This window comes from Gorilla gorilla, chromosome 23 (genome assembly GCF_029281585.2).
Source record: "Gorilla gorilla gorilla isolate KB3781 chromosome 23, NHGRI_mGorGor1-v2.1_pri, whole genome shotgun sequence".
NCBI classification, from domain to species: Eukaryota; Metazoa; Chordata; class Mammalia; order Primates; family Hominidae; genus Gorilla; species Gorilla gorilla.
This window is the reverse complement of record NC_086018.1, coordinates 20,385,697-20,413,083: the sequence shown is the minus strand read 5'-3', so window position 1 is coordinate 20,413,083 and position 27,387 is coordinate 20,385,697. Positions and strand designations below refer to the sequence as shown.

The 27,387-nt window shown below is 54.5% G+C and overlaps 1 pseudogene and 3 gene segments (V, D, J or C); all 4 read right to left on the bottom strand.

Moving 5' to 3' along the window:
- Nucleotides 1-6,177: 6,177 nt before the first annotated feature.
- Nucleotides 6,178-8,963, bottom strand: LOC134758197 (immunoglobulin lambda constant 3-like). The segment is given in 3 exon segments: nt 6,178-6,615; nt 7,807-7,933; nt 8,844-8,963. Coding segments are annotated over 3 exon segments (567 nt in total).
- A 278-nt stretch (nt 8,964-9,241) lies between these two features.
- LOC134758196 (immunoglobulin lambda constant 6-like) lies at nt 9,242-11,258 on the bottom strand. The segment is given in 3 exon segments: nt 9,242-9,692; nt 11,015-11,054; nt 11,211-11,258. Coding segments are annotated over 3 exon segments (408 nt in total).
- A 1,896-nt stretch (nt 11,259-13,154) lies between these two features.
- Nucleotides 13,155-13,741, bottom strand: LOC134758195 (immunoglobulin lambda constant 6-like; annotated as a pseudogene).
- Nucleotides 13,742-22,386: 8,645 nt separating this feature from the next.
- Nucleotides 22,387-27,378, bottom strand: LOC129529644 (immunoglobulin lambda constant 3-like). The segment is given in 3 exon segments: nt 22,387-22,848; nt 24,178-24,217; nt 27,340-27,378. Coding segments are annotated over 3 exon segments (399 nt in total).
- Nucleotides 27,379-27,387: the final 9 nt, after the last annotated feature.

Here is a 27,387-nt window from a genome sequence, read left to right as displayed (position 1 = left end):
GGGACACTCTCTTGGTGGCTTTGCAGGCCCCACAGGAGGCTGGGCCTGATGGGAGAGTCACCCACTCAGTTCATAGTAGTTCCCAGTCCTTTCCTCCTGCAGGGCCCTGAGCAGCCACCTCCCCTCTCCTCCAGCAGGGCTCCTGCACCCACTCCCAGGCTATTCTGGGCTCTGGCTTTGCTGTAGAGGAAGCCACAGGGCCCCTCCCTGATCTGACTCAGAACACCTCCCTCAGCCCAGGCTGCAGCTAAGCAGGGCCAGGGCCAGGACGAGTTCCTCTCACCCCATCCCCCACTATGACACGCTTCCCTGTACCTTGAGGGGCTCCCCCAGCACAGACCAACCCTCCTTCCGTGTCATGAGGCCATCACTCCTGAGGGGCTGGCCCAGGTCTGAGCTAGACACAGTGGCATGTGAAGACAGGCGTGGGCTAAGGCCCAACTTGGCTACTCCTGAACTGGGTGGAGCCTGGGCAGCCCTGGTGCATCCATCATGGTTCATGTCCCCTCTGTGAGGTGGGCAATGGCAGCTTTAGGCCTCAGGGTCACTGTGAGGGTCAGTGAGGGACTGTGATGTTCCCACTGTGGCCCAAGGATCACAGCTGGGGCTCTCTCAGATGGTTCTTTCAGTTAAATCTTTTCCTGAGTGTGGAGAGATGCTCCTGCTGCCCCAGACACTCCCTGGACAGAGTGCCAACCTTGGAGACTTGACAGGGTGGGGGCAGTGGTGTCTCCATGTCGCTCTCCAAGCTTGTGAGCTCCTCTAGGGCAGGTGGTCATGGGCTGCATGCAGCAGCCCCTGGCCCACAGCTGAGAGCTTGTTGAATGAATGAATGAGTGAGTCTGAACAAATGAATGGATGGATGAATGAATGAATGAATGAAAAGCCCTTAGGGCTGAGGAGTCATGAAAAGAGGCTGGGCATGGGTCAGCCAGTAACCTACTGTGTGACCCTAGGTGGGTCATCACCCCTCCCGTCGGAGCCTCAGTCCTCTCATCTGTGAAATGGGCACATGAACACCTGTCCTGGCTCTGCTTTGTAGACTCAGAGGGCACCCCCATGGCTCCCCTCCTGCCTGCCTCTTTCACCCACTGAGTCAACAGAGAATGAGGAGCCCAGGTCTCCCCATCCCACAGAGCCACAAGGGGGTTCATGCACTCAGCACCATCTCTTGGCCTTGCCCAGGCACGGCCTCAGGAGGGAAGGGTGGCCTAGATCAGGGGCCTGGGCACCCACTGTGCTGCCCTGAACACCTGCAGGACCTGGGCAGGCTCAGCCTCCTCTGCACGCCTTAGGGAAGGGGCCGGCTCTGGGTTGACCTTGGATCAGAGTCCCAGTGCCCACCATCTGTGCAGCCCCGGGCAGCTGTGGGACTCGGGCAGGCTGCTGGTCTCCGAATCTCCGTCTCCTCATCTGTAAGGTGTGCGGGACATGGAAACGTGCCTCCTGGGGTGGTTTGGGATCCCATGACATAGAGAGGACAGACGCCAGTGCAGGGTTTCCCTGGAAGTGGCCCTGGGCCAGGTGGCAGGTGAGGTAGCATCTTCAGCAGAGCCGGGAGCAGTTCCACTGTCGAGCAGTGGCCATCGAGGGGCTCAGTGATACCCAGCCCAGCACCTGGCTGAACATCGGAGGACGTGAGGGGTGCAGCCCCTGCTTTCAGGCTCCTGTGGTGCCCCAGATCCGTGCTGGGCAGGGCAGCACCAGGAGAGCGTGGTCAGCAGCCCTGGGCGGCCATCAAGCCTGAGGCACCACTGGGCTGAGGGCTGGGGCCGGGGCCGGGGAAGGAGCAAGGAACCCTTTTACATTCCGGTAGTTCATGAGTCACACAGTGAAAGAAAGAGTCACCAAGGGTGCCAGCTGCCGGTGGCCCTGATGGGGCAGCAGCAGAACAAAGTGGGAGGGGACCATAGAGGAGAGGACCTTGGCGGGGGGAGGGGGTGGATGGGTGAGGGGCTTCAAGATGACGAGAACGATGTGAGTTGCCAAGCCCATCCTGAGGTCAACAGAAGGAGGACAGTGAGGGGACCGTTGGATTGAGCCACGTGCAGGCCACTGGGGCTGTGATGGGGTGGCAGTGAGACCGCTGGGCTTGAGGCAGGAAGGGAGGGGACCGTGGAGGCCAGGAGCCCTTGATTACCACTTGTAAAAGGCAGGAGAGAGGGAGGTGGCAGCCAGAGGAAGGCAGCATCCACATTTTATTACTTCTTCCTGGCAGGATCACATTTGTGCTCCTAAGGTGACCATCAGGAGGGTCTCTGGCCCTTCATACAGAGATGTTGAGGCAGAGAGACTGTGGTCCAGGTTCTGTCCAGGAAGAGCCCACCATTACTGCTGCAGTGGGCCAGGCAGGACTAGGCCTGGGTCCCAAGCCCAGGCTGGGCACATATGGGTGCTTGGGAAACCATAGTTGATTGGTGGCCAGTGGCCTAGTACCTGGATGGGGCCGGGGTCACCATGGGCTGGTCACTGCTCCAGCTCCAGCATCAACCCCAGCTCCCAGAGTCAGTGGGGAAGGGGACTGGAGTGGGGTCCGATTACAGTGACCACAGGGAAATGGGGGCCACAGGGAAATGGGGGCCACAGGGAAATGGGTGCAGGGAGCAGGGGAGGTTCGGGAGGTGGGTGGAAGAGGACCACGTGCTCCCATCCTGACAGCCCAGAGCCTGCCTGTGCCTGGGGCGGCCGCTCTCTCGAAGGGCATGCGTCTGTCTTGGGGACTGAGGGTCTCTGAAGTCAGGTCGCCTCTTGCTCGAAAGCCCCCTGCCACCTTGCTCTTGACTTTAGCACCTCCTCACAGGGCAGCACGTGTTATCCGGGAGGAAATGGAAACCCTGGGAGGTTCTCTGGTGGGGGAAGGGAGGAGCGGAGGTAGACTAAGAGGGGGTCAGCAGGGGGAGAAGGGGGAACCAGCCCAGAGTTCTCCAGGGACGGGTGTGTGTTGTCCTAGCCTGTGCCCTGGGAGTGACACCAGGTGAGTTGAGATTTCAGTACCCAGCATTTTTGTGACTGAAGTAAAGAAAATTCTGATTTGGCCCTTGCCTGCTTGTACAAGTTAACTGCTTGCTTTTTGCCCAGCATCCCTTGTTCACACAATATGATCATAAGCTGCAGATGTCCTGTTTCTTTGTCAAGAAGGAGGAGGAGATAACTTCAGAGTCACAAAAGTATTTTGCAGGAGTGAATGCCTTTAGGGACGTAGAGACCAGCCACTGTCGCCTGCAAGTCTAGTTGCTTAAGATGTTACCTGAGACTGAATAAACACAGACTTTTCCCATGAAATGCCACCTCCCTCACTTCTTAGCCACAAAAAAACTCCCTGCTTCATCCTTTTGTTAACATGGAGTTGAGGAATTTGCTCTCTTGTCTTCTTACTTTAGCCAAATGAAATAAATCTTTTTCTATCTCCAAGTACTTGTGTCTCAGTTTTTGACCTCTGCTGCATATCGGGTACACGAACCTGAATCTGGGGTTCTACAAAGAGTCTCACATGTCACCACTGAGCCCCCCTCGAACACCTAATGTGCTCGGTGCTGGGCCCCGAGAGGGCCGGGGTTCCTCTTTCCCACAGCCCCAGACCCAGAGCCCCATGTGCTCTTCCCTTGGGAGAGCAGTCCCTGACTGAAGATGTCAGGAATTTTTGGATGTTGAGGGAGCAACTGGGACCAGGAATGGAGGGGATTGGGCTTGGGGAGCCACCTGCCAGGGACTGACTCTCCTGGAGGTGGGGGACACCGTAAGCCCTGGATCCAGAACCAGGACTGAGATGGGGTCTCTAGGAAAAGGGGACTCTCATGGTCCCTCCCCCCGAGTGCCCTGACCCTGATATTTGACCCGGAGGAAGGAGAAGGGGCATGAGGAATCTGGCTACTCCAACCTGAGGCCCCTGTCCCCTTCCATCCCTTGTTGGTCCAATAACTCTGTCACTTGAATCCCGGGTCCCGGGATGGGGGCCTGAGTCCAGTGGGCTCTGAGCTCTCCAGGGAGGAAGCTGGATGAAGTGGGTGGGCGTGGCCAGGTGGGCTGAGGGTGGCCAGGTGGGCTGAGGGCAGCCAGGCACCTGGGGTCCAGAGCTGAGATCTGCAGTTGGGTGGACCAGGTTTGAGTCCCTACTGTGGCCTGTGGCAGGTAACTCAGGCTCTCCGGGCTGTGATGTCACCATCCTAGGGTAAGGATCACAATAGGATCTTCCTCCAAGGGTGATTTGGCCTGGAGGGCATTTAGTCTCGGGGCCTGCTGGAAGACAGTGCCCTAGAGCTGTGGCTAAACTCCCAGTGCCTTCCTGGAACCCCAGGAGGAGAAGGGGCCACAAGAGACCAGGGATAGAGAGGGCTGGGGCTGGGCTGGGACGGCCCCCTAGGAGTGGCTCAGCCTGGACTGGGCAAGGCATGGAGAAAGGGAGAGGAACTCGGGAAAGGGGCTGTGGTCGGCTAAATTAGGCCCCGCGGGGACAGTCACGTCCCAATCCTGGACCTGTCTATGTGTCATGTGTGGCCACAGGGACTTTGCAGATGTCACGTCAATTAGGAGCCTGAGGTGGGAAATGCTCCTGGGTTATCCAGGTGGGTCCAAGCTGGGGTCTTTATCAAAGAAAGAGGGAGGCAGGAGGGTCAGAGTGAGAGGACAAGATGTGGGGATGGAGGGAGACGGAGAGAGAGAGAAGGAAGAGAGGGAGAGAAGAAGGTAGGGAGGGAGAGAAGAGCAAGAGAGAGATTTGAAGATGCTGAGCTCAGGCTCTGAAGTTGGAGGAAGGGGCCAGGAGCTGAGGTTGTCCTCTAGAAGCTGGAAAAGTCCTGGAAACGAATTCTCCCCAGAGTCCCCAGAAGGAGCCGGCCCTGCTGGGACCCTGATTTTAGCCCCCAAAGACTCATTTTGGACTTCTGACCTCCAGACCTGGGAGAGAATCAGTGTGTGATGTTTTAAGGCACTAAATTAGGGGTCATTTGTGATAACAGCCAGCAGCCACAGGAAAGTCAAACAGGAGCCGTGGGAGAGACTCCTCAGGATGCCACAAGGGCCCCTCCCAGGCCCCACCCACAGTGACCCAGGCCTGACCCCTGCAGGTGCCCCCACTCTACAGAGGAGGGACCATGCAGGAGGGGCTGGGTGGGGCTGGGTCGTGTTCTCTTCCACCACCCCTTCCTCTCAGAGAGCAGTTGGAGCCCCAGACTCAGGGAACCTCACAGAGAAAGTCCTGATGAGGGACCTGGTTTTCCAGTGAAGGCCCGGGATGCGATGGAGAAGTGTTCCCAAAAATGATGTTCCCAGAGACGGCCAGTGACTTTCTGTTCACGCACGTGAGAGAATCACCATGTCTAAGGGCTGCCAGATAGTTACCTGTGCGTGTGTCAAGGTTCACATCCCATTACTACTGAGGCCTTGGATAGAACATGTTCCCACTTTTAGTTGTGACGAGATGACTGGCCCCAGCATTGAGAACACCACCTTCCCTTCAGCAAAGGGTTTGTTTAAATTTACAGAAATGGTGAAGTGCCTATTACCCTCCTTGCACTGGTTCCTAGGGAGTTCAGAGCTTATCTTTTGCAAGTGTCCCCTGCCTCCTGTAGGCCTTTCGTGTGAGTTTCCTTCCTGGCTTCCTCCCATTCCTCTTTAGGTGTCTGAACCTGCTGTCAGGTGAGGAATCGAGGTGGGTCTCTCATTGAACAGCTTGAGAAGTCAGTGGTGCTGGAGTGTCCTGGACAGTCTGGCTCTCAGGGATGACAGGGAGGGGGTGAGGGTGGGTGGGAGCTGAGCTGGGCACAGAGGGAGGAGGGCATTCTGGGGGCAAGGGCCAGGGGCAAAGAGGCTCCAGGCTTGGAGCAGGGTTTTCAGGCTGGGAAAAGAGATGGTGGGTGAAGGGTCTCTGTTAGGGCAGAGATAGAGGGTGTAACTGGAGTTCCAGCCAGAGACAACTCCATCCAGGAAGGAGGCAGGGAGGTGGGGGGCTGTGCTTTGAGGAGAAGGGGGAGGAATGAAAGGGCAGAGGGACTGGTGTTCAGTGATCAGACTTCTCCTATCCGGGCCTATTTCACCAGGAGACTCCCCGGGAGGCTATGAGCCTCTCCCTCAGGGCTACTTTCTCACTGGGTGCCAGGATTCCCCCCACCCAACACTGAGAACCCCGGGGAGGCCTCAAATTATGTGTGAGATACGAAAAGAAGAGAGGGAGCAGGATTTCTCATTGACGATGAGGATATTTATTGAGAAGGGCTGGATGACTTGGGATGGGGGCAGAGACCCCTCCCCTGGGAACCTGCAGCTCCAGGCCCCTGTGGGTGGGGTGAGGGTCGGGGGCCTAAGAGCATTCTGCAGGGGCCACTGTCTTCTCCACGGTGCTCCCTTCATGCGTGACCTGGCAGCTGTAGCTTTTGTGGGACTTCCACTGCTCAGGCGTCAGGCTCAGGTAGCTGCTGGCCGCGTACTTGTTGTTGCTCTGTTTGGAGGGTGTGGTGGTCTCTACTCCCGCCTTGACGGGGCTGCCATCTGCCTTCCAGGCCACTGTCACGGCTCCCGGGTAGAAGTCACTTATGAGACACACCAGTGTGGCCTTGTTGGCTTGAAGCTCCTCAGAGGAGGGCGGGAACAGAGTGACCGAGGGGGCAGCCTTGGGCTGACCTGCGGGGTGGATGAGGGGCGGGGAGTCAGAGTCCTGGTGTCCACCTGGGGAGCCCCTGACCTCAGTCTTGAAGTGGGTATGGGACTAAGGCCCAGGGCAGGGACCTCAGGCCGGACCCTTGCTGGACTGAGGTCAGGTCAGCGGTGAGTGGAGACACTCACTGTCAGATGGGAGTTCCCCCCACTCTTGGGGGGTCACAGACCCCCTCTTGGATCTGTCTCTTTTTCATATGTTCCGTCACCTATAGACCCCACCCGTGCTGGCTCCACACTGGATGGGATGGAGTCCAGGACCACATCTCCCCCTGGGTATTTGTCTATCTTGGGGGTGTCTGTCTGAACACCTCCTACCAGTTCCCCTTGTTCGCATCTCTTCATGCAGGGCAGCTGTTGGTCCTGGGTTCAGGCTCTTCTCTCTCACAGGGAGTGGGTTTCTTACCCACACATCTCCCTGGCGCCATCATTGCAGCCCCCACCCCACCTCCCTGCAGAGACCCCTCTGGGCTGCCTGGTGAGACAGGGTGTCAGTCCTGGGGGCTGGATTCCAGTAGATCAAAGGCCTCCATTTGAGGCATTTTTTTTTTACTCCCTGAGCTGAACGTGGAGCTGTGTCCGTTCGAAAGAGTCTCCATGTCGTGAGAAGTTATATGGGGGATCTGACTCTCCAGTGGGTTTTCCCTGACAAACAGGCACCCGTCCCAGTCACCGTCCCTACCAGAAATCCTTGTCCTGGGCATCTGCTCTGGGGTCTTCCTCCAGTGGAGGAATTGGTAAGCATCCACGTTTAGGGCCTGAGTTTTCTGAGACCCACCACCCTGTCTGTGGTGTCCTGCCTGTCTTGGGGGATGGTGTGTGACCCAGCGCTGTGGGGCCACCTTCTCACAGGATATTCTTCCTCTATCCTTGTCCTGCCATTTCCTCCCCCATCTCTCCAAGTCCTCAGTCAAAGGCCTCCTGTCACTGTGTTTAATGCAGCCCCGTAACTGGGACCCACAGAGGACAGAATCACAGAAGAGGACAGGAGCCCAGGAGAGGATGGGTTACAACACTGACCCAGGAGCCCAGGCAAGGAGGGGCAAAGATTCCAGACATCCAGACAGGCTTAGACCTTAGCCTTCGACAGACAGGAAAGGGAAAAACTCCCCGTGTTTAACTTGGGATCTCAAAGAGGAGAGAAGCGGGGAAACTTACCGAGGACGGTCAGCTGGGTGCCTCCTCCGAACACAGCACACAGTGACACAGCCCCACACACAAACCCCTCCTGACACACCCGACCCGTTCCCCGCTGCAGCTGCTCCGGCGCCCAGGTCCAGTGGCCCTGTCATGAAGCAGGTCTGGCCGATAGGAGGGTGAGGGGGATGGCCCCTCCATGCATGGATGCACACTTTACTGGAAGTTAGGGATCCCTTCACCCCCAGAGGGAGAGGGGAGAGGGAGGAGGCATGTCTGCACATCACATCTGGGTCCCCTGCTACTCTCTGTCCTGGAGGAAGCCATGTGTCCCGGCTCAGCTCCTTTGGAGACTGTCACCATGGAAGAAGTGAGAAGCCTGTTTATGCCACAGGGAAGGTGGAGCTGGTCCCCTATGGAGATCCGAGTTCCCTGGGAGGGTCCTGGATGCCCAGCACAGCCCCTAGTGGGATGCCCATGTGGTAATGATTCTAAATAGCACAGGAGAGTGTGTGTGTATGTATTTGCATGCAGGCATGTTTGTTTGTGAATACCTGTGTGCCTGTGAGGTGTTCATGTGTGTTTATGTTTGTGAACATGTATGTATGTGTGTTTGTCTCATAGCCCAAGCCCCCCATCCTGTGCTACCTCCTGGGACAATCATCAACCCGGTTCTTAGATCCCACATACAGCTCTTAAAAAGACCAATTGGTTTACAGGCACGTCTATGGCACCACTCTGGAATCTCATGATTGACTTTGACCTCCCCAGCCCCACTGACCATCCGTGGATAACTGGACATTAGGTACTTGAGGTGTGGTCAGTTTTGGGCTGGTTACCTAGGGGTGAGAGAGAATAGAGTTGACCCTTATCTCCCAGGGGACTTGGACACTGGTGACACATGTGGGACCAGGGGTACCCAGCTGGCGTGTGGGGTGAGTGACCTGGGTCCAGAGGGTCAGGGTCCAGTCTGTGCCTGCTTCAGAGATAGATGTGGGGGTAGACAGCAGGGTCCTGGGAGTCAGGAACAGGGTGGGCCCCTAAGGAGTAGGGGAGACCAAGGGCCCATGGACTGGAGAGGCTCCTTCCGCCTGAGAAGGAGGGACCCCTTGAGAGAGGGAGGCTGTCCAGGGGTGAGGCCTGATGATCCGTGGAGGGTACTCGTTCTTCTGGGCCATGGGGAACTAAGGAGTGGTCGCCCCAGGCCGCTGGAGGTGGACATGTCCACACAAACACAGCACGTATGGGAAAGGGGCAATCCTGGGGCCTGCTGCCCAAGGCTCTGTTCTGGAATATTCTCTGGGCCTTTCTAGATGATGGTGGAACTACCCCTCAAAAACAATCCAGACTTCATTCCCACAAGGCTAAAAGAATTTTGTTCATCTTGCAGGTTGGACCAATTTAGGGTAGAAAATGTATAAACAGAAACAAAACACAAAACCCAGGGTTTTTGGTTGACTGAGGATATTTATTGAGGGTTTATTGAGTGTAGGAAGAAGGGCTGGATGACTTGGGATGGGGAGAGAGACCCCCTCCCCTGGGATCCTGCAGCTCCAGGCCCCTGTGTGTGGGGTGAGGGTCGGAGGCCTAAGAGCATTCTGCAGGGGCCACTGTCTTCTCCACGGTGCTCCCTTCATGCGTGACCTGGCAACTGTAGCTTCTGTGGGACTTCCACTGCTCAGGTGTCAGGCTCAGGTAGCTGCTGGCCGCGTACTTGTTGTTGCTCTGTTTGGAGGGTGTGGTGGTCTCTACTCCCGCCTTGACGGGGCTGCCATCTGCCTTCCAGGCCACTTTCACAGCTCCCGGGTAGAAGTCACTGATCAGGCACACCAGTGTGGCCTTGTTGGCTTGGAGCTCCTCAGAGGAGGGCGGGAACAGAGTGACCGAGGGGGCAGCCTTGGGCTGACCTGCGGGGTGGATGAGGGGCAGGGGTTCAGAGTCCTGGTGTCCACCTGGGGAGCCCCTGGCCTCAGTTTTCAGGTGGGTGAAGGACTAAGGCCCAGGATAGGGACCTCAGGCTGGGCCCTTGCTGTACTGAGGTCAACTTGGCGGTGGCGGGGACGCTTACCTCCTGATGGGAAACTCCTCAGCATCTGAGGACTGAGGAGAATCAGGCCTCTTCTGCTCCAGCCTCCTCTCCAGATTCTCCCCTCCTTATCAGCCAGCTCTCACCTCACCTATGCTCCCTGACGCTGGCTGGGTTCAGCCCTGGGCCCTCGTCTTTCCTTGGGGGACGTCTCTGTCTGAACATCCCCTGCCAGGTCCCTCCTCTGGGTCTGTTCACGAGGGCATCTGTGTCCTGTTTTTAGGTTCTCCTCGCTTTTGACAAGTGAATTTCTTCCCCACATATCCCCCGGCACCATCATTGCAGTCTCTGCCCCACTTTCCCACAGAGGTCCCTTGGTGGGGAGGGGATGTCAGTCCTGGGAGCCGGGTCCTGGGAGTCCAGGAGATGGAGGGCTTGCATGTGAGGTATATTTTCTGTTCTGAGCCTGGTGCTATGTCTGCTCTATGGGGTCTCCCTGTCATTGGGAGATCTGGCTGTCCTAGGACAAATGTCTGTCCTGACAGGTCCCTGTCACCTGCGCCCACCAGGAGTGCCTCCCTCAGCATCTGCTTTGGGGTCTCTCTTTTTGGGTGGGATGGGGAGGCTCTAACCTTGGACTGAGTGTCCTGAGAACCACCCTGTTCATGGCAGCCTGCCTGTCCTGGGGGAGGAGGAGGGACCCAGCACCCTGGGGCCACCTCATAGGACATTCTTCCTCCATCCTTGTCCCCCTTCATTTCCCCAAGTCCCCAGTCAAAGGCCTCCCTTCTTGGTGTTTAAAGCAGCCCCATAGTTGGGACCCAGAACCCTGGGAAGCTGAACTTTTTCCAGCATCCTTCCCCTGTCCCATGGCCCTGGTGCCCCAGCCTGAGCCCCTGCTCTGGAGACTGGAGACTCTGTGCGAGGGAGCAGAACATCCCAGAGCCCAGGGAGAATGCCCCCTGAGTGAGAGCGGCAGGTTCAGGCCTGAGCAGGGAGCATTAAGAGGTCACTGGGATCTTCCCATCATGCCCCACCAGGTGCCTAAGAAGGGACAGGCTGGAGGAATTTGGGGCCAGGAAAAAAAGGCAATGGTGGCACACCCCAGAGAGATTGAGACCTCTACCCTAGAGAGAACAGAAAGGACAGAAAAGTCTCCCAAGATCTCACCCTAGACCCAAAAGAATAGAAAAGGGGACTCACCGAGGACGGTCACCTTGGTGCCACTGCCGAACACATTACACTGTGATATAACCCTGCACACAAACCCTCCTGATACACCCGACCCAGGCCACCCACCCCCACCCCCTGCAGCTGCTCACAAGGCCCAGGGTCCAGCCCCCTTTTCTCATGGGTGGGTGAGCCATGGGTGGGGTGAAGGGGGTCACCTTCTACTGACCTGAATATCACTTCCTTGGGGGCGTAGGGGTTCATCCACCTCAGTCATGGGAAGGGTTGACAGGTCTGTGTGTGGAATTGTCTCCCAGGTAATTGCATTTCTGAGGAGTTGGGTGGCCTGGATCAGCTGGTGTCAGGAATGCCAGGGAGGAAGGGGAAGTGAGCGGCTGGGTGACGCCACTGACATGGTGCAGCTGGGACCTCTTTGAGAAGTTGGGAATGGTGGGGAGGGTCCTTGATGCCCCCCACATCCTCAGCACTGGAGGTTATGGTGGGATGGGCTTCGAATGGGAATTGCGGGTTGTGGGAAGAATGACTTTGACCACAGGGACACAGACCCCACTGCAAGGTCTGAGCTCCAGCATCCTTGGCCCAGCTGTCCTGAAGGAGCAGCTCACAGATCACTGCCCAAGTCCGCCTCCTGAGCCCATGGGGACAGCTTCCTACCTATAGGCTGTGTGTGCTGGATTAGAGCTGCAATGGCCCAGAGGAGAGCTTCTCAAGGGAGGTCATAGGCCTCACTGGCAGTGTGGTTTCCTCCAGGAGCTCTACGTTTGGGGGATCTCTGCTGTCCACTTCAGCTCCCCCGGCTTACACACACACCCACATGTATGTGCTCTGTAGTCCCCTACATGCACGGGTGACCCACACAGCCTGTGCTCTGGAGTCACCAGCACGGGGGGCACCCACAGTGGATGGGCACGTGCAGTGTGGGGCCTGGACACACACAGCCTGGACCTACATCCTGGTCTGGGCCCATCACCTGAAGAGCTCACACCTGGGACACACCCCTAGCACCATGCAGTCCCCAACAGTATTCCCCACAGCAAGTGCCTCCCCGGACTGCTGAGATGTGGCCTGCTGCTCCCTGATCAGAATCCCGTCCACATCTTCTCCTGTCTCCCTCTTGGCCTGGACAGAAAACCCTGCCCCACCCTCCCATATCCAGGGGCGACCCGCTAGTCCCAAAGCCTGGAGACAGCAGGTCTCAGCTTTGCTTTTCTCATGTCCTGACCTGGGCCTGACTGCAGCCCCTTCTACCTTCCTGATCCTCCCAGAAGGATGCCCAACATGGACATGTGTGTTTATGTGCATTGTGTGTGTGTACACGTGTGTGTGTATTATAGCTCAGATCCCATGCTGAGTTCTTCAGAAGAAGAATCAGCGTCACCCAAGCTCCTGGCATAACCCCAGAATCTGACTTTGAACTCACCAGTCAATTGACAACTTGTGCACAGCAGGACATTAGGCATTCATAATGGCGTCAGTGAGGAGCAGAGCCGACCCTTGTCCCCTAGGAATGTTGAATACAGCTGGGGCATCCGGTGACACATGTGGGATGAGAGGCACCCAGAGGGGGATGTGGGGTGAGTGACCAGGGTCCAGGGGGTAAGCATCCCATCAGTGATTATTATAGGGAGGGCCTGTGGGGGCTGAGGGCAGGGTCCCTGGGATGACGGGAACAGAGTGTGCCCATGGAGAAGGGAGATTCTCTAGGCTTTGATGAGGGGAAATACAGGTGGGGTGACCACAGGGCCTTGGAGGGGGATGGACAAACACCTTGAGAGAGGGATGGCATCTGGACAGTGAGGGCCGAGGACAACAAGGAAGGGAGCTGAGATGTTCTCCCGGGGCCATAGGGATGTAAGGAGGGTGTGTCCCCGGGCAGCCAGAGGTGGACGTGCTCACAGGGCAGCAGGAAGCACAACAGAGACGTGGGTAAAAATGAAGATGCCTGGGTCCTTCTGAAGACTATTTCCTTGTTCTGGAACATTCTATGGGGATAAGGTGATGGAAAAAGTATGGCTCAGAGAAACATGAGGATGGTCCCAGGCTGCATTGTCACAAGTCCAAAGGATTCTGTTGATCTTTGGAGATAAAAAAATTTAGGATGGAAAGTGGATAAACAAAAGTGAGCAGACAGCATGTTTTCTGATTGACAAGGAGGACGTTTATTGAGGGTTTATTGGGTGTCAGCAGAAGGACTGGATGACTTGGGGTGGGAGGGAACACCTCTGCCCTGGGATCCTGCGGCTACAGGCCCCTGTGGGTGGGGTGAGGGTCGGGGGCCTAAGAACATTCTGCATGGGCCATTGTCTTCTCCATGGTACTTTCTTTGTGCGCGTGACCTGGCAGCTGTAGCTTCTGTGGGACTTCCACTGCTCGGGCGTCAGGCTCAGGTAGCTGCTGGCCACATAGTTGTTGTTGCTCTGTGTGGAGGGTGTGGTTGTCTCTATGCCCTTGGTGACTGGGGTGCCATTTTCCTTCTATGGCTCCTGGGTAGAAGTCATTTATGAGACACACCAGCATGGCCTTGTTGGCTTGGAGCTCCTCAGAGGAGGGTGGGAACAGAGTGACCAAGGGGGTGGCCTTGAGCGGACCTGCAGAATGGATGAGGGGCAGGAGGTCAGAGTCCTGGTGTCCACCTGGGGAGCCCGTGACCTCAGTGTGTGAGGAGTGTTCAGGCCCCCCAGTACCAGTGCAGGACCTCTCAGATGTGGTCCACACTGTCTCAGAAGGGTGTGACATCATGTTCCTAAAAGAACTCTGTCAGTCAGAAAACCTCTGAGCTTGGCCCCTGCCCATCGCCTGTTTGGAAATCTTCCAAGGACTTGGGCTTTTGTATAGACAGTGGACCTTCAATTGCCTGGCCCTGCCTCACCCTGTCATCCTGACGTGGTCCGGCTCTGGCTTTGTTCTCTGAGCTTTGTGAGCCTCTTGTTAGATTCACTCTGGAAACTTTTCTCACCTGACACAGCTGCTCGGGGTTGGGGGAGAGTGGGTCTCTCACCTAAGGGCTCTGTTTGTACCCACATCCGTCTCTCCTGGATCTTCTGCAGTGGAGTCAGGGCCTTTGCTCACCCAAGTCCCACTGTCTGTCTGTCCTGGGCTCTTTGTCTGTGGAGGCTGTGTTAGAGTCTCTCTGTGTTTAGGGCCAATCTACAGTTTTTCTGCCTTGGGATATGCCTGTCGGTGAACTCAGGGGTTCCTGCTTCTAGGGGTGCCTCCCACAGAGACCCGTCAGCCACCTCCCTGAATGCCATGGCCTTTCGTGACCCTTCACCTGGCTCCTTCATGTCCAGAGCCTTCCCGTCCCTCCTGACAGGGCTTCATGGGTCCCAGGCCAGCTCAGGGCTGTCTCCCTGGGAGCCCACAGAAACCTGGAGAGGCCCCTGCACCTCCTACCTTGCTCCTAGCCTGGATCCAGAGTCCCACAGTCCAGGGGACTGGGCCCTGAGACTCTGAGTTTTCATTCCCCTATCTTGGCTCTGAGGGTTTCAGGTCCTTCTGAAGTCCACCAGGGGGTCACTCCTTCGAGCCCCTTGTTCACTCTCCCTCATGAGATGAGGCCTCAGTTTCCCTTGCACAAAGTTCGTTAGGCAGACAGAAGCCCAGGTGGGGGAGGACAGAACTGAGCAAGTTTTAGGGAAGCAGCCTGGCTCTGGCAGACAGACAGACAGATGAGTCTCAGTAGGTCATCCAGTCTAGTGCCCTACATCTGAGGTCAGAGGTGAAGGGGTCTTGGTGACCCACTGAGGTAAGTGTCTAAACAGGGAGGGGAGAGGTCCTTGACCAGGGCCTAGGCTCCAGAGAGAAAGCATCCCCACAGGTCAACACAAGGTACAGAAAAGAACAAAAGCAGCAGAAAATTTCCCAGTACCTTGGGGAGACCAGGGAAGGAGGGGGAAAAGACTCACCTAGGACAGTCAGCTCGGTCCCCTCACCAAACACCCAATGCTGTGACACAGGCTCATACAAAAACCCTCTCTGTACGCCTCTACCCCCAACCCCCGCTGCAGCTGTGATGGAGGAAGCTGAGGCCACAGCCCCTGGTGGCATCTGCTCATGAGGGAGTTCACACGGCTGCCACACTCACCCCCACAGAGAGAAGGGGACAGGTGACATCATGTGACCAGCAGGATCCCTAGAAATCCTGGTTCCTGGAGGACAGTGGATTTGGTTTTCCCACCAACCATCATGCAGCCATGGGGATGAGTTTATTGGAGGGCATTGTGTCACTAGGAGTGAACTCACATGGTCAGGGATAAATGGTCTCCCTGGTGGAGCTGACTCGACAAGCTGACTGCTTGGTGACACCCTGGGGTAATGCAGAGAGTGCCCTCTCCCTCCAGGAAGAAGCTGGTTACCCTAGAGTGCGGTGTCTTGGGAAGCTTCCCATGAACCTAGCCGTGACTCCAGGAGCCTCAGCCCAGCCTTCCCTGGGCTTGTCCTAGTTGGGATGGGCCTGGCCAGTGAGGCCTGGCTGGTCTCCACTGGAAATGCCAGCCCCATCCTCCAGGGTAAAATGGAAGGATTTCCTGCACCCCTCAACCTGGTCTCATTTTGGTGGGTGAGGTGGGGTAGTGGCTGCCACTGCCTTATTCAAATGTTGGGGACATAAAGGAGCTCCCGAGTGTGGTCTCCAAATATCACCTTCTGCTAAGGGAAGTGAGGTCAGTGCGGGATCCCAGGCCTGGGGCAGGAAAGGGGCATGATGAGACAGAACCTCTCATCCTCTGAGAAATCAGGAGCCACGGAAGCTCCTGGGGCAATGGGAGAAAATCAGATGCCACCTGAGGAGGCGCCCAGTGGGTAAATGTTTATGTTTTGTAGCCGCATTGTCATTGCAATTCAGTATATCTGCAGTGGAGCCCGCATGTCAGATGTCCTCACACGCTAGAGCTCACTCCGGTACTACATTGTGCTGTGCACCCTGGAGGGTGGCTGGGCACCAGATCATCAGTTATCAAAGTGGTGAACAAAAGGGAAGAATGTACATTTTTTCTTCTTCCCAAAGCATGAAGCACACTCCTGAGCACACAGTGCAGCTGCTGTGCCCTCCCTTCTGGAAGCCCTCATGAGAAGGAGGTGGACCGAAGTCTTGACCATCTGCCTTCCTTCTCATCTGAGGCGCGAAGTTATTGATCATCAAATGCAGCTAATGTCACTGAAAGAATGACAACACAACATGGGTGGCCTTGCTGGAAGTAGCCACGTGTCCTGGGAAGCGATTTTGCCAATGCCCAGCCTGAAGCCCCTTGAGCCTCTTGATGCTAGAACCATTTTTCAGGAAAAGAGAGGTTGAGGGAAGCACTGGGTTCCTGCTCAGGGAGGTGGCGCCTGCATCCCGACTGTGGGAGGTCCCGGGACCAGCTCTCTGCTCCTGCAGCTCCTGCCTTGCCAGGGAAAGCCAGAGCCATTTGGGAGACACCTGCAGATGGAATGGGTCTAAAAACACATTCACCAATGATAACATCAAGTATTTAATCCACATAGAAATGAAATTAAACCACAAATATGCAACAGCACCACAAAGTCAACACAATGATATTCACAAGACATTTGATAAGACCCTCATTAACTATTTTTGATGTCAAGAAATCCTTGATATTCTCTCCAGTTAAGTGTGTGATGACTAGCATTTGCTTCACACCCTTGCCTGAAGTAGTTTAGTTATTCTGCTGTGGGTGGGTCCGCATTATCTGAAAATGGATGATGCTGCGGACTGGCTGATGGGAACCTTGGAGTCATTACTATTCTTCTGTCTCCCTATTTTTGTGTTCAGAGATCTTCATCATAAAAATGTACAACTTAGAGAGAGGGTGAAGCTTGGGACAGTGTCTCCCATGGGCTTGAATTTTCATAGCTGTGAAATGGGTCAAACAGAGGCTGAGGGACTCTGGGCACCTGAAATTCAATTCAGCTCACGGCTGTGATTTGGGGCAGGGGTGGCTGGGACTGAGCTCCAAAGGGGCCCCTCTCTTTCTGTATCATTGTGGAAAAAGCCCCCAGGCCTTGCAGCTCTGTCCCTGTCCAGGCTGGCCACCCAGCAGCTGCTGCCATGTCCCTGAGGAACCAGAAACAGTGGGGGTCCCAGCCCGGGCACTATGGATTAACCGAGCCTGTCAAGGCCTTCAAGGGACCAAATTGCCCACTGTCAGGGACCCTGGGATGAGGGTGTCTCTGAGTGAGGCTGCCGGTGCACCATGGTGCAGGGGATGAGGGAACGGAACAACGTGAGTGACAGAGGGAGTGGGGCCTGATGGGATGGGGGTGTTTGGGGGCAGTTGAGATCCCGTGAAAGCGTGACTTTGCCTATAGATAGCCCCAAGGTCATGTTCACCCTGTGCTGACCTTGCGTGACCCAGCCTTGACTCTAGTCCAGAATGAGACTCTGACACAGACTCTCCCCGACAACCATGGGATGCCCGTTCTGTGCCTGGGATGGTGTCTTTGCTCATTTGTCTCAGTCCACAGGAGTCCTCCCCTCACACGAGCTGACCATCACAGGCTCAGCCACACACCAAGCACACACTCACTCCACCCCAGAGCCTGACTTTAGAATTGGGAACTTCGTGGTTGAGATCTCAGCCACGTGCTGGTTAACTTTGAACCTCGCCCTAAGCCCATCTGATCATAACTGATCACCCGTGTGCCCCAGCCTCACCCCACTTTCCAGAGCTAGTGACGTGAACACCAGTATCTTGCAGAGCATCCTAGGGCTCGCTAAGTTGGCTGGGATGGTGAGCAGGATTCTGGACTTCCTGTTTCCCTACTGCAGGACTTGTAAGTGTCTTTACTTAGCCACCCTGTATTGTGAAAATCTGTGAAATTCACCTGTGAGTTTCCATTCCCAGACCTTTCCACAAGTTCCTGGTGATGGCACCACCATGGACTTCTCACCCGATAAACTGGGCACCTGGATTTTCCTCATCCTCACTTAGTATTCAAGGAGGTTGCAAATTAAATATGAGATAAGAAATGAAGACAGACAGCAGGATTTCTGGTTGACAATGAGGATATTTATTGAGGGTTTACTGGGTGCAGGGAGAAGGGCTGGATGACTTGGAGTGGGAGGGGAGACACATGCCCTGATCCTGCAGCTCTAGGCCCCCATGGGTAGGTGAGGGTCGGGGACCTAAGAGCATTCTGCAGGGGCCACTGTCTTCTCCACAGTGTTCCTTTCATGCGTGACCTGGCAGCTGTAGAGGTTGTGGGACTTCCACTGTCGGGTGCCAGTCTTAGGTAGCTGCTGGTCGCATACTTGTTGCTCTGTTTGGAGGGTGTGGTGATGCCATCTATCTTCCAGGCCACTGTCATGGCTCTCGGGTAGAAGTCACTCATGAGACACACCAGTGTGGCCTTGTCTTGGAGCTCCCTGCCTCTGGGGTCAGAGGAGATGAAGGTGTCTCAGTGACCAGCTGAGGCATACAGGGGTCTGAATAGGGAGGAGAGAGATCAGCCTCCCAGGACCGAGGTCCCAAAGGAAACCCTGACCACAGGATGTGGCAAGTCACAGACAAAGATCGAAATCAGAATAAAATTGTCACCAACTTGACGAGAGCAGGGAAAGAAAGGGAAGAAGAGACTCATCTAAAATGGTCAGCTGGGTTCCTCCACCGAATACAAAATGCGGTGACACAGGTTCATACAAAAACTCTTCCCTGGGGCCCCTAACTCCCCCTCCCCATCCCCCACCTGAAGCTATGGTGCAGGAAGCCAGACCACTGCCCCTGGAAGGCATTTGCTCAGCAGAGTCCACACACCTGCCTGCCCTTCTCAAGCTGAGATGGGACAGTCGACCAAGCGTATGCAGTAACGGGACGTCTGGAAATGGAGAGGCCTGAGGAGGTTGGTGTCTGGATCAGGTTTTCCAGGTGACTGTGACCCAGGAATGGGAATGAGCTCCTTGGAGGGCATTTGCTTCACGAAGGAGTGAAGTGACATGGAAGGGGACAGGGATTCTCTATAGGGTTGTTGTAACCCTGATCTCTTGGTGTGACTACAGGGTAAGAGCAGGAGATGTCCTCAGGTGTCCCCAGTGAGTGCGTTAGAGGAGGGGCAGCTTGCCCCAGAGTCAGCAGTCATGGGAAGCTCCAATGTGACCACAACCGCAACTCCAGGGGGTCTCACTTCCGTCCTCCTTGTGTTGTCTTAGTTTGGGATGGGTCTCACTAGGTTCTAGTATGAAATGCCAGCCTCAACCTCCAGGGAGAAGTTGGAAGCAAGCCCCTGTTACCCTTTCAGGGTCTTGTCTCATTTCTGGGTATGTCTGGAGTGTCTGACTCAAAAGGGCTGTGTGAGAAGCACCCCAAGTGTGGTCACTAAATCCCACCTCCCAGTTATGGGGACTAGTCCACTTGGGGTTAATGGGCAATTCCAGGCACAAGGCAGGAGAAAGATGTGCCCAGGACAGATTGTGAACAGAGAGCGGAAAGCCATCGAGGTCTCCTGGGTTCCTTCAGGAGGATCCTGGGGCCACCAGAAGAGGCACCGAGTGGGCCACGGTGGGTCATTGTCATCATCAATAAAATAGAACCATGGTGGACTCAAGTGAGTCACATACAGTAACATAACTTTGAGCTCACCATGAAATAATTGTTCATCTTCACGAGATGGCAGGCAACACGGTCATCATTATTAAGATGCTAAATGAAAGGAAAGACTCAACATGTCTATGCTATTTCTTACTGAAATAAGAATCACACTCCCAGAGGAGCAAAGAACATTTGAGGGCACACCTTTTACAGTCAGTAGAAGGAAAAGATGGTCGAACTGAAATGCAGTCACCTTGCATCCATATACCATCTAATGGCCCTGGATACAAAGTGTGAAGCCCAGCTAACGTCACAAATAGTTGAACCCACATGGGAGCCCAGTAACCAAGCGGTCTTGCTGAAAAGTCACACTGAGCCTTGTTAAACCTTTCTGGCCAAGAACCAATTTTCAGGAAACGCAGAAGCAGAGAGGAGCGCTTGTTTCCAGCTTGGGGAGGCCATAGGCTGCATCCTGACCATGGGAAGGTCCTGGGACCAACCCCCAGCTCCTGTAGCTCCTGCCTTGCAAGGAAATTAAAAATCAATGAGGAAGATACCTGCAGACAGAACAGGTCTAAAAACACAGTCACCAGTCACAATTTCAAACCATATTGAATCCTCATAGAAATGAAATGGAAAACCACAGAATAACAGCACAAACACAGGTCTAGTGAAAGAAGCATAGGACATTTGTGAAGTATTTGATGGGAAACATTCTTTTTTTGATATGAAAGAATTAGATATTTATATTTAGGTTTGTGAGAATGTAGTTTTTGGGGGGGGGGGTCCGTATTTTTAGAGACACAAATGGAATATTTAGACTAATGGACATGATGTCTACAATTTGCTTCAAACAACTGTGTAAAAGAGGTTACTTGATTGTGGGTAGGTCAACATGAGCTGTATTATCCTCCTGTTTTTTTATTTTCTTGCTGTCAGTTTCCTGTAATATCTTACAAGGCAGTAATTAGAGAGATTAGTCTTGGGACAGCACCAGGGGGACATCCAGAGGGGATCCTACCCAGCAGGGCCATTGAGAAGGTGGAGATCAATGCGGTCCTCTTTGCTGTAGGGGTCTCAGTGTTCACATCTATGAAATGGGGCCAGACAGGGTGGAGGGAATCAGGACTCTTAAGTTTCCTTCTAACTTGTAGGTTGTGACTTGAGGCAGGGGTTCTACAATTAGGCTCCAAGAGGACCCCCTTCTCTGCACCACTGTGGCCCTAGAGTTCCCTGCCCTTGCAGGCTCTATCTCAGGCCTGCCCTGGCCACCCAGCAGCTCTGGTGAAGGCATCTGCCACATCGCTGATGTGCTGGAGGCACCAAGAAGGGGCCTGACCGTGCCCAAGACTGATGAGGAGGGCTGGGAAGTGCATCTCCCAAGGCCACCTCACTTGCTGTCAGGGACCCTGGGATGATTGTGTCTCTGACATCAGGGTGCAGGTGCACATGGAGGGGCTGAACCACATGATTGAGGGAGGGAGTAGGCCCTGGTGGGGTGGGGTCTAAGGTAGCTGAGTCCCATGAAAGCTTGACCTGCCTGTAGCCCTTAAGTCACACTTACCCTGCCCTGACCTAGTGTGACCTGGCCCTGATTCTTGGGCGAGTATGATTTTCACACAGCCTCCATCAGACAACCAATGGATGCCAATTCTATGCTTGGGATGGTGCCTTTCTCATTTGACCCAGTCCACCTGAGTCCTACCCTCACAGGCTGGCCATCATGGCTCCAGCCATAACCATAATCTAACTCTACTGCGTCCCCTGACTTTAGAATTCGAGACTCTTCATGGTTGAGATCTCAGCCCTATGCTCTCTTTCTGACCTGGCCAGTGTTAACCCTGAGCCTGACCCATTTGATCACAACGAATCATCTGTGTGCCTCAGCCTCAGCCCATGTCCCAGCACTAGTGACATGAACACCAGTGTCTTGAAGAGCACTCTAGGGCTAAGTGGGTTGGGACACTGAATACAATTCTCGACTTGTAAGGTTATATAACATGAACTGTTTTCCAACTGCAGGACTTGTCAGCATCTTTCATAGCTAACGTGCATTGTGAAAGTGTAAACTACACTGAAGGGTTCCATTTTCCAGCCTTTTTCATGTCTCCCTGGTGATGGTACAACCACGTAATGTTGTAATGTAATGTAAGGTGATGGCACCTAGTAAATGGTCTCCTAACTGGGTATCATGGATGGGACAGGGAAGTTCAACCCTGTTCCTGCTCTGATCTTGGCCCGGGCTCAAGGGTTTTCTGTCTCTAGCCCAAAGCAGGGGGTCCTGGGACACTCCTCGTTTCTCCCCGATGCCCTGCTCAGGGCCACCACTCTATCCTCACTAGGCTCCACATCCTTCCCAGGTGGGCAAGAACTGCATTTCAGGGACCACTCTGCAGGGACAACTTTCTGCTCTGGAACATGGTTCCCACTGGCACAGGGAGCTCACCTGGTTCCCTGGCAGGTTGGGTGGGGTGTGGGATGACGGGGACATGGGATCTCACCTGAAACTGCCCCCTGTCCCAGAGCAGTGACCCTTCAGCACAGGCACATGACCAGACACAGACGGCACATTGGAAACTGGGTTTTACATGATCAGGTCTTTATTGAGAAGTAAAATTGAGGAGGGTGTGGGACTGGTCTGAGCTGAGGCCAGGCTGGAGGCTCAGGGGTATGGTGGAGAGTTGGGGAAGGGGTGACTGGAAGAGGAAGGACCTTCCTGAGAGATGACTCGGGGAGGCTGTAAGCCTCCTCCCTTGGGTGACTTTCCCACTGGGTGCAGAATTCCCTCCACTCTAAATTGAGAACCCAGGGAAGGCTAGGAATTATATGTGAGGAAAGAAAAAATGAGATAAAACAAGATTTCTGATTGACAATGAGAATATTTATTGAGGGTTTATTGAGTGCAGGGAGAAGGGCTTGATGCCTTGGGGTGGGAGGAGAGACCCCTCCCCTGGGATCCTGCAGCTCTAGGCTCCCATGGAGGGGGGTGAGGGTTGAGAACCTATGAACATTCTGTAGGGGCCACTGTCTTCTCCACGGTGCTCCCTTCATGCGTGACCTGGCAGCTGTAGCTTTTGTGGGACTTCCACTGCTCGGGCGTCAGGCTCAGGTAGCTGCTGGCCGCGTACTTGTTGTTGCTCTGTTTGGAGGGTGTGGTGATCTCCACTCCCGCCTTGACGGGGCTGCCATCTGCCTTCCAGGCCACTGTCACGGCTCCCGGGTAGAAGTCACTTATGAGACACACCAGTGTGGCCTTGTTGGCTTGAAGCTCCTCAGAGGAGGGCGGGAACAGAGTGACCGAGGGGGCAGCCTTGGGCTGACCTGCAGGGTGGATGAGGGGCAGGGGGTCAGAGTCCTGGTGTCCACCTGGGGAGCCCCTGACCTCAGCATATGATGAGGTGTTGGGGTGCCCTTGTTCAGGGGCTCTGCGTCCTAGGGTCTATGCCATGCAGAAGGGTCAGGGTGTTTTCCACCATGTCCTGATCTGCACTGGGAGCTGTTTTGTCTTAGACACCTGACCACCTGTCCTGAGATCTCTCGGGGCCTTGGCCCCCCACACCGACATCTGACCCTCAGCGCCCTGACCCTGTCCCCTCCTGCCATCCTGACAGATAAAGAGAGCTCTGTGTCTCTCCTGCACAGCGAACTCTGGGGTTACTTTTCTGGCCTGGCTCCTCAGCTCTGTGGGATGCTGGGGCCTTTTGGTCCCTCAGGCTGTTCCAGCCAAACGTGTGTTCTGGAGCCTGCATATGGGGCAAGGGCCTGGGGGGATCGGAGAGCCTGTCTGCTGTCCTGGGCTTTCTCTTATTCCATGGAGTCTTTTCTGGCATCCACCCCACGTCTCGGCTATCTGGTCATAGCAGTGGGGCTTTCACGCTGTGGACTCTGCCCCTCTGATCCACCTGGGCACAGGTGATATGTTCTGAAGAGACCCAGGAGCCCGCCCTTCCCTCACATCCACTCCTTTTGTGACCCTTTCCATGGCTTTCTGGTGTCCAGAGTCTGCTTCTCCCTTCTCCCTCCTGACGGGGTTTCCTGAGTCTCAGGCTGACTCAGGGCTCAGTCCCCTGGCAGCCCCCAGACACCCAGGGCAGCCCCTCCACCTCCTACCTCATTCTGGGTCTGGATTCTGGTTCTGGGTCCCAGCTCTGTGATTCCTGATCATCAGCCCCTAGGGCACTGGGTCCTTCTAAAGTCTCCCAGGAGGTGCCTCCCTCAGACCCCTTGTTCCCAATTCCCCAGGAGATGGAAACCAAGTAACCCAAGGGCAAAGCTGTTCCGACAAGATCCCAGACTGAGGAGGCCAGAACAGAACAAGGCTTAGAGACCCAGCCTGCGCCTGCCAGACAGACAGAGACACAAACAGAGAGACAGACAGACAGACAGACAGACAGACAGACAGACAGACAGACAGACAGATGAGGCTCAGTAGGTCATTCTATCTAGTCCCCTGCCCCTGCGGTCAGAGGTGAAGTGGTTGTAGTGACCTGCTGAGGCAGGCAAGGGTCTGAACAGGGAGGGCAGAGGTCCTTGCTCAGGCCTGGGATGCAGGGAGAAAGCCTGACCACAAGTTGAGACAAGATACAGAAACAAACAAAAACAGCAGAAATTGTCCCAAGAGCGGGGAAGGAGAGGGGAGAAGAGACTCACCTAGGACGGTCAGCTTGGTCCCTCCGCCGAACACCCAACACTGTGACACAGGCTCATACAAAAACCCTCCCTGGGATGCTCCCTAGCCCCAGCCCCCACTGCAGCTGTGAAGGAGGAAGCTGGGGCCAGTGGCCCTGGTGGCATCTGCTCATGAGGGAGTCCACATGGCCTCCACACTCAACCCACAAAGAGAAGGGGACCGGTGACATCCTGTGACCCAGAGCAGGATCCCTGGAAATCCAGGCTTCTGGAGGACACTGGGATCTTGAATTTGTTTTTTGTGCCAACCATCACTCAGGCCCAGGGTTGAATTTATTAGGGAGCATCAGTATCGCTAAGGAGTGAATTTCCACAGATGGGATAGGTGGTCTCTTCTCTGCAAAGTTGAACCAACCCATGGTTCAACTTTTGGTAACACCATGGGGTGGTGCAGAGGGTGCCCCTTTCCTCCCATGCAGAGGCTGATTGCCCTAGAGTGCAGTGTTCTGGGAACCTTGGTGGGTTTCAGCCCCACCTTCTGGAGTAGTTCTAGTTGGATAGGCCTGGTCAGTGAGGCCTGGCTGGTCCCAATATGAAATACCAGTCACATCTGTTAGGGTAACCTTGGGAGCATCCCTGCACCCCTGAATCTGGCCTCATGTAGGGTGGGACAGCTGGAGTGGTGGCTGCCGTTGTCTTTTTCAAATGGGGGACATGAGGGAGCCTCCAGAATGTGGTCTCCAAATACCACCTCTCACTAAGGGAAGGGAGATCAGTGGGGGATCCCAGGCCTGGGGCAGGAAAGACACATAAGACAAATAAGAAAAGAACATGATAAGACAGAACCTCTTATCCTCTGAGTAATCAGGAGCCATTTAATCCTCTGGGGCCATGTGAGGAAGTCTGAAGCCACTTGGGGAGACTCCCCCTGGGAAAATATTCATCATTGGTGGCCACCTGTCATCATCAATTAAATATAATGACAGTGGCTTCAAAAACATTAGATGGCTTGAATCCTAGAGTTCACTATGAGAGAAGACATGAATTGTTCACCCTGGAAGGATGGCTGGGCCCTGGATCTTCTGTGTGCAAAGTGGCTCCTTCCTAGAGCCTGAAGCACACTCCTGGGTGAACAGAGCCCAGCTGCAGACCTCTGACATCACAGACACTCTGCAGCACTGATGAGAAGGAGGTGAACTGAAGCCTCAACCCTCTGCCTTCCTTCCCTTCTGAGGGATGTAGCTATTGACCATCCTATGCAGCTAACATTACTACAAGAGTGAGAATCTGACATGGGTGACTCTGCTGGTAGCAGCCCCCTGTCCTTGCAAGCTATTTTGCAATGTCCAATCTGAATCAAGTTAATCCCCTTCATGCTAGAATGATTTTCCAGGAAAATAAAAGCTGAGGGAAGCCCTAGGTTCCTGCTCCAGGAGGCGTGGCTGTATAGCAGCCAGGGGAAGGTCTCCAGACAGCTCTCAGCTCCTGCAGCTCCTGCCCTGCCGGGAGGCTCTAGAACAATTGAGGAAATATTCACCAGTGACAACCAGCCTGATGGCACATGCACCCATCACCATTTGATGTCATATTGCTCCTCATATAAACTTAAATCCCCAAATACCAACAGCACCAACATGTAACTAAGCCAATGCACTTCTGGTGTTTGTGATGCATTTGAGGAGACCCTGCTTATTTCTCGATATTAGGGAATTAGTGATAATTTCTATTTAGGTTTGGTAGTGATATTATAGTTATTTTAAGGTCCATGTCATTCCAGGACAGTAATGGAGTACTTACAGGTGAACAGATCTGATGTCTTGTATTTCTTTCTAAATGTTGTGTAAGGGAGAATTTATTTTGCTGTGGGTGGGTCAGCATCATCTGTGAATTGCTTATTTTGAGTGCTGGGTGATGAGAACATGGGACATTGTTATTTTTCTGTCTCCTTATTTATATGTTCAGAGTTCTTCATAATATAAACTTATGACACAGGTCAGTCTTTGGACAGCTGCTGGGTGTGAAGTAGACCTTGGCCTTGTACCCAGCAGGGCTACGGAACTGGCCCTCCTTGGGTGGTCTTAGTTTTCTCATTTGTGAAATGGGCTTAGACAGGGACTGTGGCCACTAGAACCTTTTAGCCTTCTTCCAATTCAGAGGCTGGGATTTGGATCAGGGGTGGCTGTGATCAAGCACCAAGGGGCCATTTCTCTGCCTCATTGTGACTTCAGAGCTTCCTGTCTTTGCGTGCTGTGTCCCTGGCCTGTCGGGACCACCCAGCAGCTCTGGTGAACTCAGCTGCCACATCCCTGATGTGCTGGAGGCAGAGACAGGGAGTCTAAGTTTGCATGGGCACTAAGAACGCACAGTCATCCAGGGCCTCCATAGAGGTTTGGGTAGGAAGACTCCACCACTGTGACCAAGGGAGGGAGAAGGTCCCAGTGGGCAGGAGGGTCTGGGGGAGCTGAGTGTTCATGGATGCCTGACCTTCCCTGTAGCCCTCTGTCCGTATTCACACAGCCCTGACCCAGCCTGGCCCAGCTCCAACTCTTGTCATGAATTTGACACGGCCTCCTTCACTCCTTGAGCCTGACCCTGAGCCTGTAGCCATCTGATCATACACCCGTAACACCTTTGTTCTTAAATCTCGCTTTATGTTTCATAAACTACTTCCATGACATACTAGTATCTTGCAGAATATTATGGGGCTTTTAGAGGTGCCAGATGGATAAATGTGACTTTACATAAGCTAAGCTTTACCATAGGAAATTATTTCCCTAGTAGAGAACTTTTCATTGCCTTTACTTGGCTAACGTGCATTGTCAAGTCTAGGAAATGCACCTGTATGTTTGATTCTCCAAGGCTTCTCAGGACATCCTGGTGGCAGCACAAGTATGGACTCCTTTGCTGCTAAACGGTCTCGTGTGGAATGGGGATTTTCAACTGTGTTCCTGCTGAGACCATGACATTGACTCATAGGTGCTCTTCACCCTTACTTCTGCCTCTAGCCCACATCTGGGCTCCCCAGAGACCCCTTCACTTCTCCTGATTTCCCTCTCCGGACTGTCCTGCATCCTGATGCTGGGCCATGGTATTTCCCAGTTTGGCAAGAGCTACAGCCCACCAGATGCTTGCAGGACTATATGAAGCTCTGGATCATGGATTCCCCTGACACAGAGAGCTCACCAGAGTCACTGGCTTGTTGCGTAGGGTCAGGGATGCCATGGCAGGGAC